General features: G+C 46.0%; 1 protein-coding gene across 1 annotated transcript in view; it reads right to left on the bottom strand.

The window, feature by feature from the left end:
• Window positions 1-18,300, bottom strand: part of PLCB3 (phospholipase C beta 3) — a 139,841-nt gene that overhangs the window by 83,972 nt on the left and 37,569 nt on the right. The window contains exons 3-5 of the mRNA XM_067472482.1: window positions 15,997-16,065; window positions 14,859-15,002; window positions 652-731 (exon numbers count right to left, since the gene is read on the bottom strand). Of these exons, the coding sequence (XP_067328583.1) occupies window positions 652-731; window positions 14,859-15,002; window positions 15,997-16,065 (293 nt within the window). The remainder of the gene's footprint in view (window positions 1-651; window positions 732-14,858; window positions 15,003-15,996; window positions 16,066-18,300) is intronic.

Raw genomic sequence — 18,300 nt, 5'->3', positions numbered from 1 at the left:
CACTCCTGCCAGGCAAGAGGACCCCATCCAAGCCCTCCCAACAGGTGGCCATCCAGTTTTGCTGGATAATAATAATAATAATAATAATAATAATAATGGGACCCTTGAGTTGGAAGGGACCCCAATGGCCATCCAGTCCAACCCCACTCACTCCTGCCAGGCAGGAGGACCCCATCCAAGCTTTCCCAACAGGTGGCCATCCGGTTTTGCTGGATAATAACAATAACAACAACAACAGTAATAATGGGACCCTTGAGTTGGAAGGGACCCCAATGGCCATCCAGTCCAACCCCACTCACTCCTGCCAGGCAGTGTACCCCGGAATATACGGTATATCTCACGAGAGAGACTGTATGCCTTTGTGAAGCCTGGCTGTTTGTTGTTTTACTTGTAAAGCAACATGTCCTATCTCAATAAACAGCAGCAATAATCGTTATAATAACTTCCAAATAAACTCCTAATTGGCTGGGCTGACACTGGAAACTTGAGACTCCGAACTTTCAAATGCAATAATCCATCTTCTGCAAAAGGGTCTGCTTTTTTTGGTTGGATTAACCAAAACAAGCTGGCTGAATAAACGGCACAGAGCAACTCACATCCGAGGACACAAAGCCATAATCCGATTTGATGCAATACAGCGAAGTCACTCACGCTTTCTGCAGGAAGGTGTTCCGCGAAGCGTTCTGTGCCAAGATGTTGGTGGCCAGCTTGAACAACTCCTCGGTCCACAACTGGAAAGAAAAACAGATGGGGAAAAAAGGGTCAGCCTGGCCATTTCTTTGGTCCATTTCTACTGCATGCATTATTACCTTCTTATGTTATGACTAGCCGTCCCCTGCCACGCATTGCTATGGCCCACATGGGGGTTCTGTGTGGGAGGTTTAGCCCAATTCTATCATTGGTGGGGTTCAGAATGCTCTGTGATTGTAGGTGAACTATAAATCCCAGCAACTACAACTCCCAAATGTCAAGATTCTATTTTCCCCAAACTTCACCAGTGTTCACATTTGGGCATATTGAGTATTCGTGCCGAGTTTGGTCCAGATCCATCATTGTTTGAGTCCACAGTGATCTTTGGATGTAGGTGAACTACAACTCCAAAACTTAAGGTCAAAATCATAATTTTTTGAGTGATGGTCACTCCTTGTGTTGTGAGACGTTTTGCTGCCAAATTTGGTGCGATTTCGTTCATTGGTTCTTTTGTTTTTAAGTGATCCCTGGATGTAGGTGAACTACAACTCCAAATGACACTGCCCATCAAACTACAACTCCAAATGACACTGCCCATCAAACTACAACTCCAAATGACACTGCCCATCAAACCCTTCCAGTATTTTCTGTTGGTCATGGGAGACCTGTGTGCCAAGTTTGGTTCAATTCCATCGTCGGTGGTGCTCAGAACGCTCTTTGATTGTAGGTGAACTACAAATCCCAGCAACTAGAACTCCCAAATGTCAAGATTCTATTTTCCCCAAACTCCACCATTGTTCACATTTGGGCATATTGAGAATTCGTGTAGAGTTTCTGCAGGAAGATGGACTCATTGTTTGAGTCCACCGTGATCTCTGAATGTAGGTGAACTACAACTCCTAAACCAAAGGACACCCTTCCAATATTTTCTGTTGGTCATGGGAGAACTGTGTGCCAAGTTTGGTTCAATTCTATCAGTGGTGGGGTTCAGAATGCTCTTTGATTATAGGTGAACTATAAATCCCAAGCAACTACAACTCCCAAATGTCAAGATTCTATTTTCCCAAACTCCACCAGTGTTCACATTTGGGTATATTGAGTATTTGTGTAGAGTCTGGTCCACATCCATCATTGTTTGAGTCCACAGTGCCCTCTGAACGCAGGTGAACTACAAATTCCAGTGTTTTCTGTTGGTCATGGGAGACCTGTGTGCCAAGTTTGATTGTAGCTGAACTATAAATCCCAGCAACTACAACTCCCAAATGATAAAATCAATTTTTTGAGTGAAGGACATACATTGTTAGGTGTATGGGATGTTAGGTGTATGGTGTCCAAATTTGGTGTCAATCCGTCCAGTGGTTTTGAGTTCTGTTAATCCCACAAATGAACATTACATTTTTATTTATATAGATAACCAAAATTAATTATTTATGGCAGTGTTTCTCAACCTGGGGGTCGGGACCCCTGAGGGGGTCGTGAGGAGGTGTCAGAGGGGTCGCCAAAGACCATAAGAAAACACAGTATTTTCTGATGGTCATGGGGATTCCATGTGGGAAGTTTGAGCCAATTCTATTGTTGGTGGGGTTCAGAATGGTCTTTGATTGTAATAAACTATAAATCCCAGCAACTACAACTCCCAAATGTCAAGATCTATTTTCCCCAGACTCCACCAGTCTTCACATTTGGTTATATTGAGTATTCATGCCAAGTTTGGTCCAAATCCACCATTGCATGAGTCCACAGTGCTCTCTGGATATAGGCGAACTACAACTCCCAAACTCAAGGTCAATGCCCATCAAACCCTTCCAGTGTTTTCCATTGGTCATGGGAGCCAAGTTTGGTTCAAATCCATTGCTGGTGCAGTTCAGAATGTTCTTTGATTATAGGTGAACTATAAATCCCAAATTCCAAAATCAATCTTCCCCCAACCCCACTAGAATTCACATTTGGGTGCATTGGGTATTTGTGCCCAGTTTGGTCCAGTGAATGAAAGTGCATCCTGCAGATCAGATATTTACATTATGATTTACAACAGTAGTAAAATGACTGTTATGAAGTAGCAACAAAACAATATCATAGAATCATAGAATCAAAGAGTTGGAAGAGACCTCATGGGCCATCCAGTCCAACCCCATTCTGCCAAGAAGCAGGAATATTGCATTCAAATCACCCCTGACAGATGGCCATCCAGCCTCTGCTTAAAAGTTTCCAAGGAAGGAGCCTCCACCACACTCCGGGGCAGAGAGTTCCACTGCTGAACAGATCACACAGTCATGGGCCATCCAGTCCAACCCCATTCTGCCAAGAAGCAGGAATATTGCATTCAAATCACTCCTGACAAATCGCCATCCAGCCTCTGCTTAAAAGTTTCCAAGGAAGGAGCCTCCACCACACTCCGGGGCAGAGAGTTCCACTGCTGAACAGATCACACAGTCATGGGCCATCCAGTCCAACCCCATTCTGCCAAGAAGCAGGAATATTGCATTCAAATCACCCCTGACAAATGGCCATCCAGCCTCTGCTTAAAAGTTTCCAAGGAAGGAGCCTCCACCACACTCCGGGGCAGAGAGTTCCACTGCTGAACAGATCACACAGTCATGGGCCATCCAGTCCAACCGCATTCTGCCAAGAAGCAGGAATATTGCATTCAAATCACCCCTGACAAATGGCCATCCAGCCTCTGCTTAAAGGTTTCCAAGGAAGGAGCCTCCACCACACTCCGGGGCAGAGAGTTCCACTGCTGAACAGATCACACAGTCATGGGCCATCCAGTCCAACCCCATTCTGCCAAGAAGCAGGAATTTTGCATTCAAATCACCCCTGACAGATGGCCATCCAGCCTCTGCTTAAAAGTTTCCAAGGAAGGAGCCTCCACCACACTCTGGGGCAGAGAGTTCCACTGCTGAACAGATCACACAGTCATGGGCCATCCAGTCCAACCCCATTCTGCCAAGAAGCAGGAATATTACATTCAAATCACCCCTGACAAATGGCCATCCAGCCTCTGCTTAAATGTTTCCAAAGAAGGAGCCTCCACCACACTCCGGGGCAGAGAGTTCCACTGCTGAACGGCTCTCACAGTCAGTGAACGGCTCTCACAGTCATATACAGTCAATATAATGGTTGGGGGTCACCACCACATGAGGGATTTGTATTCAGGGGTCATTAGGGTTGAGAACCACTGTATTAAGGGGTCGCGGCATTAGGAAGGTTGAGAACCACTGATTTATGGCATCGACGGGAGTAGATGTCACACCGGACTGTGCAAAAAAATACACAATCTGTTGACAAGTGTCTAAAAATAAAAATAGTTGGAGTGTTTGGAACTAAAGAGAGAAGTATACATTGCAGAGTTTCAACAAGTTAACGCTATGGACATCAGGTCCCAGCATCTCCCTGCTGAAGGATTATGGAAACCGCAGTCCAAAAAAAAAGCACATTTTTCTAGACCTAGATATTTGTATCAGGCTCCCCCCCCCCCCCCACCAAGCCCCAAGAGTACGGTTTTAATTTTATACATAAAATTGATTTCGAAATCTAGGACAACATAAAAATAAATAAATACAAGCCTCAACACGGAAACAAGGAGGCACAACAAAAGAAGGCCATCTACCCGGACAACTCCTGCGAAATTAAATCCAATTTTAGACCCAGAATGATTAAGTTACAGCTCTGCAAGCACACCAGGGAAATAAAGTCAACTCTCAGAGACGGCGAAGGGGCACCGACGGAGATAAAGATCACTTCGCATTTCCCAGGGTGCGATCGCAATCTGTCAAGTTATCTGGCACATGCAAATAAATGGGTGAAAAGGAGTTATGCCCAAGGATGATGCCACCGTGCCCTTCAAAGACTGTTGGACTATGCCTAAAGAGAGGAGATTCCATCTGAACATTAGGAAGAACTTCCTGACTGTGAGAGCCGTTCAGCAGTGGAACTCTCTGCCCCGGAGTGTGGTGGAGGCTCCTTCTTTGGAAGCTTTTAAACAGAGGCTGGATGGCCATCTGTCAGGGGTGATTTGAATGCAATATTCCTACTTCTTGGCAGGGAGTTGGACTGGATGGCCCATGACGTCTCTTCCAACTCTTTGATTCTATGATTCTATGACATTTTGCTGGGATAATTTACCCGGCCCTTCCCTGAGTGAGGGCCGGGTAAATGACCTTGGAGGGCCGTATCTGGCCCCCGGGCCTTATTTTGAGGACCCCTGCTCTAAAGAAATGTGTCTCTAGGAGTTAAGAAACATTGAAACCATCAAGCTTATTCTATACTTCAATAAACTTGTTACAGTTTCTCTTAAAGCCAAGTCTCTGTTTCGAATACTTCCAAGTCAAGCCATGCTACACATTGAAGAAAGACCAACAAAATATTACAAGCTATTAGCTGTGTTATCAATTTAGTAAACCCATTACAAACAGTAGGAGACCCAGATAAATCGGTGATGTCCCTACTACGTTCCATCTGAACATGAGGAAGAACTTCCTGACTGTGAGAGCCGTTCAGCAGTGGAACTCTCTGCCCCGGAGTGTGGTGGAGGCTCCTTCTTTGGAAGCTTTTAAACAGAGGCTGGATGGCCATCTGTCAGGGGTGATTTGAATGCAATATTCCTGCTTCTTGGCAGAATGGGGTTGGACTGGATGGCCCATGAAGTCTCTTCCAACTCTTTGATTCTATGATTCTATGATTCTATGACTATATCTTCCATGACCCCCTCCCAACAGCTATGCTGGCTATGATATATGGGACCTACAACCAAGTGACATCTGGACGCCACATGTCCCATAGCCTTCTTTTATGCCAGTGGTTCCCAACCTGTGGTCGATGGATTACCAGTGGTCCACAAGAACTAAAATATAGTCCGCGCCCTCACCGTTAGTACACCATTGCAACAAGAGTAACTGGTCTCGCAAAACCCTCTTATTTGTTTGTTTATTTATTTACAGTGTTTATGTGACGGCGCGCAGATAATTTTCAAGGGTAAGCAAACAGTATTTTGGTGCCCCCCCCCCCCCCCCCAAAATCAAATCATTGATATATATTTTCTGTTTGTCGTGGGAGTTCTGTGTGCCATATTTGGTTCAATTCCATCATTGGTGGAGTTGAGAATGCTCTTTGATTGTAGGTGAACTATACATCCCAGTAACTACACTTGCCGCACTTGCTCCCTTGCCTGGCCCGCGTTGGGTCCGGAGGCTTGCCTGAAGACCCCGGCATGTGCACCAAAAGTCACCTCTTCTCCTGACTTTCTCCTCAGCCATTGGGACCAAGAGAGAGAGAGAGAGAGAGAGGTGGAGATGCCCACCTTTCCTGAAGGTAGGTGCAAAAACAAAGGAGGGAGCGGAGGTGGGAGTGGAGGTGGGAGTTACCTCCAGCCGGAGGGGCTCTCTCTCTCTCTCTCTCCCTCTTGGTCCCAATGGCTGAAGAGAAAGTCAGGAGAAGAGGCGACTTTTGGTGCGCACGCTGAGGCCTTCAGACATGCCTCCGGACCTGAAGCGGACCAGGCGCGGCATCTCCGCCCCTTGGCCCACCCGCGGATTGGGGAGAGGAGAGGAGGCGGGTGGCGCGCCGGGGGATCGGGAAAGGGAGCCGGTCATGGGGAAGGGATCGAACGCAAAGGATGATTGAGCGCCGGCTCTGCTCGCACACCCGGTGGCCCCTTTGGGAAGAGGCAAGAAAGCCGAGGCTCCCCCCAGACTGCTAGGGCTGTTGTGAGCGGAGGGGGCGCTCCTCAAGTGGCGGTCGAGGGGCATTTACAGAGGTACCTCTGCGCCCCTGGCAAAAAAAAGTGTTCTGCGACCGCTTACTTCGCATAATGGACGAGCCGCCCCTGACGGCGCGTCAGGCCCCACTTGTATGTGAATGTACAGTTGAATTGTTTGGCTATCTATTGCTTTCTATCAATGTTGTTTGCATCTGTTAAATTGCCTCCCCTACTTAATTGTTTGGCTCCTCCCCTTCCTGGGGAAGAGGGCAGAGCTTTCTTCTCATTCCACCATCAAACATAGACGTGAAAAGGACTTGGCTCTAAAAGCCCTTGAATAAGTTATATCTCATTACCAATTCTCAGGTTTTACCCTTGGGAGTCATACTTATAGAATCATAGAATCAAAGAGTTGGAAGAGACCTCCTGGGCCATCCAGTCCAACCCCCTGCCAAGAAGCAGGAATATTGCATTCAAATCACCCCTGACAGATGGCCATCCAGCCTCTGTTTAAAAGCTTCCAAAGAAGGAGCCCCCACCACACTCCGGGGCAGAGAGTTCCACTGCTGAACGGCTCTCACAGTCAGGAAGTTCTTCCTTATGTTCAGATGGAATCTCCTCTCCTGTAGTTTGAAGCCATTGTTCCGCTTCCTAGTCTCCAGGGAAGCAGAAAACAAGCTCCCTCCCTCCTCCCTGTGGCTTCCTCTCACATATTTATACATATCCACTCTCAGCCTTCTCTTCTTCGGGCTAAACATCCCCAGCTCCTTAAGCGGCTCCTCATAGGGCTTGTTCTCCAGACCCTTTATCATTTTAGTCGCTCTCCTCTGGACACATTCCAGCTTGTCAATATCTCTCTTGAATTGTGGTGCCCAGAATTGGACACAATATTCCAGGTGTGGTCTAACCAAAGCAGAATAGAGGGGTAGCATGACTTCCCTAGATCTAGACACTAGGTTCCTCTTGATGCAGGCCAAAATCCCATTGGCTTTTTTTGCCGCCACATCACATTGTTGGCTCATGTTTAACTTGTTGTCCACGAGGACTCCAAGATCTTTTTCACACGTACTGCTCTCGAGCCAGGCATTGTCCCCCAATCTGTATCTTTGCATTTCGTTTTTCCTGCCAAAGTGGAGTATCTTGCATTTATCCCCGTTGAACTTCATTGTGTTAGTTTTGGAGTTCAAAGAAGATGGCTTTGAAAGGCAGCAAATCACAGGAGCTGTCTTCATAGACGTGTCAGCGGCTTATGAGACTGTGAACCACCTGAGAAAAATGTATAATATCACAAAGGACTACCATCTCACCCGCCTCATAGCAAACCTGCTACAAAACAGGAGCTTTTTTGTTGAGTTCCAGGGCCAGAGAAGCAGATGGCGGAAACAGAAGAACGGCCTGCCTCAGGGGAGCGTGCTCGCTCCATCCATGTTCAACATCTACACAAATGACCAGCCACTGCCAGAAGGGACAGAGAGTTTCATCTATGCTGATGATCGTGCCATCACCGCTCAAGCAAGGAGCTTTGAGATGATTGAACAGAAGCTCTCCAAAGCTGTAGGTGCTCTTACTGCCTATTACAGGGAAAACTAGCTGATCCCTAATCCATCTAAAACACAGACATGTGCTTTTCACTTTAAGAACATTATTCCTGAAACAGCTGCCTTGTTGGAAAACTATTACAGGCTCCACAACGAAGACCCATTTAGTGAGCAAACTCTTCAGGCAGCGCAGAGCATTGTGTCCTCCATCTCTGAAGCTAAGAAAGAACAGTGGATCAAGCTGATCACAGAGGTCGACATGGGCAGGAGCAGCCAGAAGGCGTGGAGGCTGCTGAAATGGCTGAGCAATGACCCCTCACAAACTAATACCCATGCCAACATAAAGGCAGACACCAACTCTTGAAGAATTGGAAACCCAACTTTGCCACCAAGGTAGGAAAGAAACCAATAGCCAGACAACTAGAGATTGAGAACAACAACCTTCATGAACCCTTTACATCTACTGAATTGGACATGGCTCTCAACAAATGTAAGAATGGCAAAGCAGCTGGCTTGGATGATCTACGGATGGAACAAATCAAGAACTTTGGCCCAAAAAGCAAGGCGCTGGCGGCTGGAGCTGATGAACAAAATGCACTGCATCCTGTCAGATCTCCAAAATCTGGAGGAAAGCAAGAGTCATCGCCATCTTGAAGCCAGGCAAAGACCGTAATGACCCAAAAAGCTGCAGACCAATCTCCCTGTTGTGCCACCTCTACAAAGTTCTGCAGAGACTTATTTTGCATAGAACTTTGGAAAAAATAGACCCATGTCTGCTTTCACAGCAAGCTGGCTTCAGGAAAGGCAAAAGCTGCACATCGCAAGTGCTGAACCTGACTCAGCACATAGAAGATGGCTTTGAAAGGCAGCAGATCACAGGAGCTGTCTTCATAGACTTGTCAGCAGCCTATGAGACTGTGAACCACCGCCTCCTCCTGAGAAAAATGTATAATATCACAAAGGACGACCACCTCACCCACTTCATAGGAAACCTGCTACAAAACAGGAGCTTTTTTGTTGAGTTCCAGGGCCAAAGAAGCAGATGGCGGAAACAGAAGAACGGCCTGCCTCAGGGGAGCGTGCTTGCCCCATCCATGTTCAACATCTACACAAATGACCAGCCACTGCCAGAAGGGACAGAGAGCTTCATCTGTGCTGATGATCATGCCATCACTGCTCAAGCAGGGAGCTTTGAGATGGTAGAACAGAAGCTCTCCGAAGCTCTAGGTGCTCTTACCGCCCATTACAGGGAAAACCAGCTGATCCTTAATCCATCTAAAACACACACAAGTGCCTTTCACCTTAAGAACAGACAAGCATCCCGAGCTCTGAGCATGACCTGGGAGGGAATCCCACTGGAGCATTGCAACACACCCAAATACCTGGGAGTCACTTCAGTTCTGTTCAACCACCTCAAAGCTCCTGGAAGGAAGGAAGGAAGGAAGGAAGGAAGGAAGGAAGGAAGGAAGGAAGGAAGAGACAGAAGGAAAGAGGGAGGAAAGGAAGGACGAAAAGATAGAGGGGAAGAAGGATGAAGATAGAAAGAGATAGGTAAGGAAGGGAGGGAGGGAGGAAAGAGATCTGTAATTGGTTAAGTGAACGAACACAGAGAGTGCTCACTAATGCTTCCTCTTCATCTTGGAAAGAAGTGACGAGCGGAGTGCCGCAGGGTTCCGTCCTGGGCCCAGTCCTGTTCAGGATCTTTATTAATGACTTAGATGAAGGGCGAGAAGGCAGGATCATCAAGTTTGCAGACGACACCAAATTGGGAGGGAGAGCCAATACTCCAGAGGACAGGAGCAGGATTCAAAACGATCTTGACAGATTAGAGAGATGATTGACCAAAACTAACAAAATGAAGTTCAACAGGGACAAATGAAAGATACTCCACTTTGGCAGAAAAAATGAAATGCAAAGATACAGAATGGGGGACAATGCCTGGCTCGAGAGCAGTACGTGTGAAAAAGATCTTGGAGTCCTCGTGGACAAGTTAAACATGAGCCAACAATGTGATGTGGCGGCAAAAAAAGCCAATGGGATTTTGGCCTGCATCAAGAGGAGCCTAGTGTCTAGATCTAGGGAAGTAATGCTACCCCTCTATTCTGCTTTGGTTAGACCACACCTGGAATATTGTGTCCAATTCTGGGCACCACAATTCAAGAGAGATATTGACAAGCTGGAATGTGTCCAGAGGAGGGTGACTAAAATGATCAAGGGTCTGGAGAACAAGCCCTATGAGGAGCGGCTTGGGGAGCTGGGCATGTTTAGCCTGAAGAAGAGAAGGCTGAGAGGAGATATGACAGCCATGTATAAATATGTGAGAGGAAGCCACAGGGAGGAGGGAGCAGATCAAGGGTCTGGAGAACAAGCCCTATGAGGAGCGGCTTAGGGAGCTGGGCATGTTTAGCCTGAAGAAGAGAAGGCTGAGAGGAGATATGATAGCCATGTATAAATATGTGAGAGGAAGCCACAGGGAGGAGGGAGCAAGCTTGTTTTCTGCTTCCTTGGAGACTAGGACGCAATGGAACAATGGCTTCAAACTACAAGAGAGGAGATTCCATCTGAACATGAGGAAGAACTTCCTGACTGTGAGAGCCGTTCAGCAGTGGAACTCTCTGCCCTGGAGTGTGGTGGAGGCTCCTTCTTTGGAGGCTTTTAAGCAGAGGCTGGATGGCCATCTGTCAGGGGTGATTTGAATGCAATATTCCTGCTTCTTGGCAGAATGGGGTTGGACTGGATGGCCCATGAGGTCTCTTCCAACTCTTTGATTCTATGATTCTAAGAGAAAGATATAGAACGAAAGCAGGAGGAAAGAGGGAGGAAAGGAAGTACAAAAAGGGAGAAAGGGAAGAGAGAAGGAAGGAAAGACAAAAGGAAGGAAGGAAGGAGGGAGGAGAAAGAGATAAAAGGAAAGAGGGAGGAAAGGGAGGTCGAAAGTACAGAGGATAAGAAGGATGAAGAGAGAACGAGGTAGGTAAGGAAGGAAGGGAGGGAAGGGAGAGAGGAAAGAAAGAAGGTAGGAAAGACAAAAGAGAAGGAAGGAAGGAAGGAAGGAAGGAAGGAAGGAAGGAAGGAAGGAAGGAGAAAGAGATAGAAGGAAAGAGGGAAGACAGAGGGAGAAAAGGAAGGTCAAAAGGACAAAGGAGAAGAAAGATGAAGACAGAAAGAGGTAGGTAAGGAAGGAAGGGAGGGAAGGGAGAGAGGAAAGAGAGAAGGAAGGAAAGACAAAAGGGAAGGAAGGAAGAAGGAGAAAGAGATAGAAGGAAAGAGGGAGGAAAAGAAGGATGAAAAGAAAGAGGGGAAGAAGGATGATGACAGAAAGAGGTAGATAAGGGAGGGAGGGACGGAAGGGAGAAAGGAAAGAGAGAAAGAAGGAAAGACAAAAGGGAAGGAAGGAAGGAAGGAAGGAAGGAAGGAAGGAAGGAAGGAAGGAAGGACAAAAGGGTGGAAGGGAAGGAGGAAGGAAAGAGGGAAGAAAGGAAGGCCGAAGGGGTTGAAAGGAAGGAAGGGTGGAAGAAGAAAGAGAGAAGGGAAGGAGGGAAGAATGGAAGAAGGAAGGAAAGAGAGAAGGAAGGAAGGATAGGATGGTGAGAGAGAGAGAGGGGCCTGAGAAAAGAGCCCAAGGGGCCGCATACGGTCCCCAGGCCTAGGTTTGCCCGTACCTGGTTTCGATTCACAGGTGCAGACAATGAATCTGCATTCTGAGAGTGCGAGTGAGTAGCTTTACTAAGCCTAGCCATATTGTAAGAAATGAGCTGCTTTACAAATCAAAGAGGAATGCAACTCACGAAAAGCTTTGTAGTATTCCCCCGCCACCTGCCTCTTCTGATCCCATTAATTAGCATCCCCACAACAGACACAATACGCATTTTCTAAACACAAAAGCCTGCACTTCAAATGCAAGAGGCTGCATCTAAATTCGAGACATGCTCAAACCTCAATTTGCATAATGCGTATATGTGTGTGCTTGTCTATATTCATATTTGTGTGTATATATGTAAAAGGATATATAGATTATATATAGATTAATGTTTTGTCGTGAGTACCTTAAAAACAAAAGAACCAATGAACAAAATCACACCAAACTTGGCAACAAAACGTCTCACAACACAAGGAGTGACCATCACTCAAAAAAATTATGATTTTGTCATTTGGGAGTTGTAGTTGCTGGGATTTATAGTTCACCTATAATCAAAGAGCATTCTGAACTTCATCAAACTTGGCACACAGAACTCCCATGACCAACAGAAAATACTGGGTTTGGTGGGCACTGACCTTGGGTTTGGGAGTTATAGTTCACCTACATCCAGAGATCACTGTGGACTCAAACAATGATGGAGCTGGACCAAACTTGGCACAAGCACTCACTCTGCCTAAATGTGAACACAGATGGGAGTTTGGGGGAAATAGACCTTGACATTTGGGCGTTGTAGTTACTGGGATTTATAGTTCACCTACAAACTCCACCAATAGACCTTGATCTGCACTCACTATGCCTAAATATGAACACAGATGGAGTTTGGGGGAAATAGACCTTGACAAATGCAAGAGGCTGCATCTAAATTCGAGACATGCTCGATCCTCAATTTGCATATTGCGTATATGTGTGTGCTTGTCTATATTCATTGGGAGTTATAGTTCACCTACATCCAGAGAGCACTGTGGACTCAAACAATGATGGAGCTGGACCAAACTTGGCACAAGCACTCACTATGCCTAAATATGAACACAGATGGAGTTTGGGGGAAATAGACCTTGACATTTGGGCGTTGTAGTTTCTAGGATTTATAGTTCACCTACAATCAAAGAGCATTCTGAACCCCACCGAGAATTGAATTGGACTAAACTTGGCACACAGTTCTCCCACGACCAACAGAAAATACTGGAAGGGTTAGGTGGCCAGTGTCCTTTGGTTTTGGAGTTGTAGTTCACCTACATCCAGAGATTACTGTGGACTCAAACAATGATGGATCTGGACCAAACTTGGCACAGATACTCAATATGCCCAAATGTGAACACTGGTGGAGTTTGGGGAAAATAGAATCTTGACATTTGGGAGTTGTAGTTGCTGGGATTTATAGTTCACCTACAATCACAGAGCATTCCGAACCCCACCAGTGATAGAATTGGGCCAAACCTCCCACACAGAACCCCCATGTGGGCCACAGCAACGCGTGGCAGGGGACAGCTAGTAGTAAATAGTAGTAAACAAACAAATAAATAAAATAAAGCCTTGCTATTTAAACCTAAACGTGCTTAGTTGCAAACGCAAAAGAAAATGAAAACAAGGTGAAAATACTCAGGACAGAGTAATGGATGAGGCATAGGCAGGAAACCATCTGTCCAAAAATAAAAAACCCTGGCATCTGTCCCAGTGCGCACAGATAAGGCAAGAACATCTGGCTCCAACACCTTGCGTCTAATTCGGTCTGCTGGGAGGGATGGAGTGGAGATTATCACTAACTAGCCGTCCCCTGCCACACATTGCTGTGGCCCTGTGTTGTGATAGAGTCTGCAAGAAATGATAGTAATACTGGTACTATTAAGAGAAGCAGGAAAACTACTCTTCTCCTAATACTACCAGTATTACTATCATAGCTAGCAGACTCTATCACAACACCCTGTCTATGTATATGTGTTTATGTGTGTGTATATATGTGTGTTTGCGTGTATATATATATATATAGGTATATAGTCGCAGGTTCGATTCCAGGGAGCGGCGTGAGCTTCCGCTGTCAGCCCTAGCTTCTGCCAACCTAGCAGTTCGAAAACATGCAAATGTGAGTAGATCAATAGGTACCCGCTCCGGCGGGAAGGTAACGGCGCTCCATGCGGTCATGCTGGCCACATGACCTTGGAGGTGTCTATGGACAACGCTGGGTCTTCGGCTTAGAAATGGAGATGAGCACCACACCCGAGTCAGACATGACTGGACTTAATGGCAGGGGACAGCCTTTACCTTTATGTATATATTTATGTATTTGTGTGTTTATATGTGTACATGCATATTGTGTATATGTGTGTGCTTGTCTATATGCATATTTGTGTATATATATGTGTATGTATGTGCATGTGTATATGTATGTGTGCATATATATGTATATATTTGTGTGTGTTTGTGCATATATATATATGTGGGTATATATATGTGTATATATTTATGTATTTGTGTGTTTATATGTCTACATGTGTATTGTTTATATGTGTGTGCTTGTCTATATGCATATTTGAGTGTATATGTGTGTATGTATGTGCATGTGGATATATGTATGTGTTCATGTGAACATGTGTGTATGTATATGTGTATATTTGTGTGTGTTTGTGCATATATGCATGTGTGTGAATGTGTGCATGTGTATATATATATATATGAGTGTATGCATATCTGTATATATGGTGTGTTTTGGGGGTTTTAAAGTCTATTCCGCTGGGGTTTTTTGTGTATGTATATATTTATGTATTTATGTGTTTATATGTGTACATGCATATTGTGTATATGTGTGTATATATGTGTGTGTGTGCATATGTATGTGCATGTGTATATGTATATATGTATGTGTATATGTGTATATTTGTGTATGTTTGTGCATATATGTGTGTGTGTGAATGTGTGCATGTGTGTGTGTGTGTGTGTGTGTGTGTGTGTGTATATATATATATATAAGTGCATGCATATCTGTATATATGGTGTGTTTTGGGGTTTTAAAGTTTATTCCGCTGGGGTTGTGTGTGCATGTGTGTGTGTGTTTAGGAGTGATCGACACTTGTTGGACTGTTAGCTGTATTGTGTCCAAATTTCGTGTCAATTCGTCCAGTGGTTTTTCAGTTATGTTAATCCCACAAACTAACATTGCATTTTTATTAATATAGATTTCCTTATGAATAGTTAATGAAGTTAATTTTGAAAAATTCTGACGCTCCCAGCTTACCTTTGCTGTATCGTCCTGGACAACCGCCATGAAGTTGAGGAAGCTCACGTTGACCATGTCAGGGCCGTGAATGACAGTCAAGAGCTTCTCCTCTGGTCGTTGCTCCGGCCCCCCAAAGCCAAGGATCTCCCGGATCTTGAGGTCCTGCAAGGGATACAGACCGCTAAGAGTTTGATTAAATTAGCTCAAACGAACAAGTAGTCTTACATAATATAGGCAACTCTCTCGGAAGCAGGACTTCATGCCTTCCATGTGAGTAAAACCCCAAATAGATTCAGCACTGTGAAGCAGAGCTGATTCACTGCCCTACTGTTAAGCTGCTGAGGGGAGAAAGGAAAGGTTGCCATGGAAGACATGAAGTCCTGAGCCGCTCCTGACAGGGTGGCCTCCGCATGGACATTGAAGTTCCCCAGCACTATAAGCTATTGGGATTCCAATGCCAGGCCCGAGACCACCGCAGATACCTCAGGTAGGGAGACTGTAGTGCAGCGGGGTGGTCGGTACACTAACCAATCCTCAGGTGGACACACTCGTGGTTGACTGTGGGATGGGGCACCTGACCAAGGAGATAGAATCCCTATAGACCACTGCTACCCCACCTCCAGCTTGTGCTGTACCGAGTATCCTGGTGGACAAAGCTGGGAGAGATTAAACACGACCACCACCATCACTACCACCACCACCACCACCACCACCCACCCCCCCCCAGCTTTCTCCAACCAGGTCTCGGTTATACACGCCAAGACTCACTGCTGAGCCTGGAACCCCAGGTCTCGGCAGTGGCCGGGAGAACTTTTGCACAATTAAAACTTGTGTGTCAGCTGTGCCCATACCTTGGGAAGTCTGATCTGGCCACGGTGGTTCACGCTCTTGTTACATACCGAATAGACTACTGCAACGCACTCTACATGGGGCTGCCTTTGGAGACTGCCCGGAAAATTCAATTAGTCCAATGGTTGGCAGCCAGGCTGCTCACTGGAGTGGCGTACAGGGAGCATACAACGCCTCTGTTACACCAACTCCACTGACTGCCGATCAGCTTCCGAGCACAATTCAAAGTGCTGGTTTTAAGCTTTAAAGCCCTAAACGGTTTGGCCCAGACTGTTGTTTACCATCCCGCCAGGAAAAGGGGCATCACCTTGGGCAGCTTGGCATATCGTCCGGTTCGAGTGTCCCGAATAGTGCTGATATCCAGAATGTCCACTTCCTGAAAGGGAAAAAAGAAAGAAAAATCTTTGTTTAGATCTCATTATCAACATATTTTCAGTGGGTGCTTGTACAAGAACAATGTTTTAATTAGGCTAGATAATGAGGTCGCTCTCTCTTCTCCATGGCAAGGAATTATTAATTTCCACCAGTTGCCATATTTCTTAGAATAGGCAGAAGCTTTGGCATACTTACTTAGGTGATCCCTCGTTGTCCGAGTATGATGGCCTTCCAAGTGTAGTGTCTTGGCGTTGGATACGTAGGTGACTCTGGAGCCCTATTCTTGATCCGCATGTTCTTCCACAGTGAGGACATCGGTTTCCAGTTCAGGGTTGGTTTGATGCGCTTTCCTCTTGACATGTTTCTCCCTTTCGCCCTCCAATCATGTCTCTTCGAATTCCGCAGCACTGCTGGTCACAGCTGACCTCCAGTTAGAGCGCTCAAGGGCCAGGGCTTCCCAGTTCTTGGTTCTATGTCACAGTTTTTAAGGTTAGCTTTAAGCCCATCTTTCAATCTCTTTTCCTGTCCACCAAAGTTACATTTTCCGTTCTTGAGTTGGAAGTAGAGTTGCTGCTTTGGGAGACGGTGATCTTTGGGTATTTGGACAACATGGCAGTCAGTCCAGTGGAGTTGATGGCGTAGGAGAATCGCTTCAATGCTGGTAGTCCTTGCTTCTTCTTCCAGCATGCTGACATTTATCTGCCTGTCCTCCCAAGTTATTTGCAAGATTTTTGGAGGCAACGCTGATGGAATCGTTCCAGGAGTTGCATGTGACGTCCATAGACAGTTCACATTTTGCAGGCGTATAACACGGTTGGGAGGACAATAGTTTTATAAACAAGCTATTGTCCTCAAACACTCTCTGCTTTATTCAGAAAAATGCTGCACTCGCAGAGCTCAGGCGGTGTTGTATTTCAGTGTCAATGCTGACTTTTCTGGAGAGGTGGTTACCAATGGTCAACGCTTACTAACGTTACATAATTAAGCTGTATTTCTGGCATTGAAGAGGGACTGGCTGGTGACTGCTGGAAGAGCAATTGGGTTTTCTCAAAGTTCAATGAGAGACCGAGCTTCTCATATGTTTCTTTAAAGGTGTTTAGAGTGGCTTGTAGGTCTTCTTCTGAATGTGCACGGATGACGTTATCATCAGCATATTGGAGTTCTATAACAGATGTTGTGACCTTGGTTTTGGCTTTCAGTCTGCTGAGGTTATATAGCTTACCATGATTTCCACTCTGGTGGGAAGCTTCCCACCAACAAGATGAAGTATCATAGCGATGAAGATGGAAAATAAGGTTGGGGCAATAACACATTCCTAGTTTAGCACCAGATTTCACCTCAAATGAGTCACTTTGAGAGCCATTGTTGTCTAAGGCTGGTTTTCTTCTGAATTTGCAAAGACTGTGTTATCATCAGTATATTGGAGTTCTATAACAGATGTTGTGACCTTGGTTTTGGCTTTCAGTCTGCTGAGGTAAAATAGCTTACCATGATTATGCAAAGACCCTCCCGGCCACCGCCAACACCTGCGCATTAAGCGTACAAACCCCACCCCTCCATTAACCAAGTCCTGCCTCAGCAGAAGGATGCCCCGGGTAGAGGAATGCAGGCCTACACAGAGCAGCCAAACAGGCATCCCTCCAGGAGAGGAAGGATGTGCATGTCATCTTCACCCCGACCCTCAGTGACCAAGTCCTGCTCCAAACGAAGGAATCCCCATGACTATGGGGTGGGGTCACTCTTTGGCTGGCTGCCCCAGCAGGAAGAACCAAGTGCTATCCTAGCAAAAGGAATGCCCAGGAGAATGTGGTCTGACCTCGATAAAAGATTGCAATTTCTACGGCTTGGACTACACTAAATAACATTCCAGAAAGCTCATAGAAAGCACCGGGATTGTGGCACAGCTGGCTGATTGTCAGCTGCATTAAGATCACTCCGACCAAAAAGGTCATGAGTTCAAAACCAGCCCGGGTTGGAGTGGGTTTCCAACCAATTATGTGTTGCCTGTTGTCGACCTTTGCAACCCGAAAGACAGTTGCATCTGTCAAGTAGGAAAATAAGGTATGACCTTAAAGTGTGGGGAGGCTAAATTAACTGATTTATGAGGCCATAAAGAAGACTCCAGCAAAACATTCCAGCAGGGAAGCATGCGGGGAATGCGGAAGTGCTTCATCAGCGTCGCAGATGGACGATGAAAGCGACAGCTCCCCTGGCGGCCAGAAAAAGTTAAATAGCC

The sequence above is a fragment of the Anolis sagrei genome, chromosome 12, assembly GCF_037176765.1.
Source record: "Anolis sagrei isolate rAnoSag1 chromosome 12, rAnoSag1.mat, whole genome shotgun sequence".
NCBI lineage: Eukaryota > Metazoa > Chordata > Lepidosauria > Squamata > Dactyloidae > Anolis > Anolis sagrei.
Note: the sequence above shows the minus strand (reverse complement) of the source record. Positions and strands in the feature narration are given on the sequence as shown.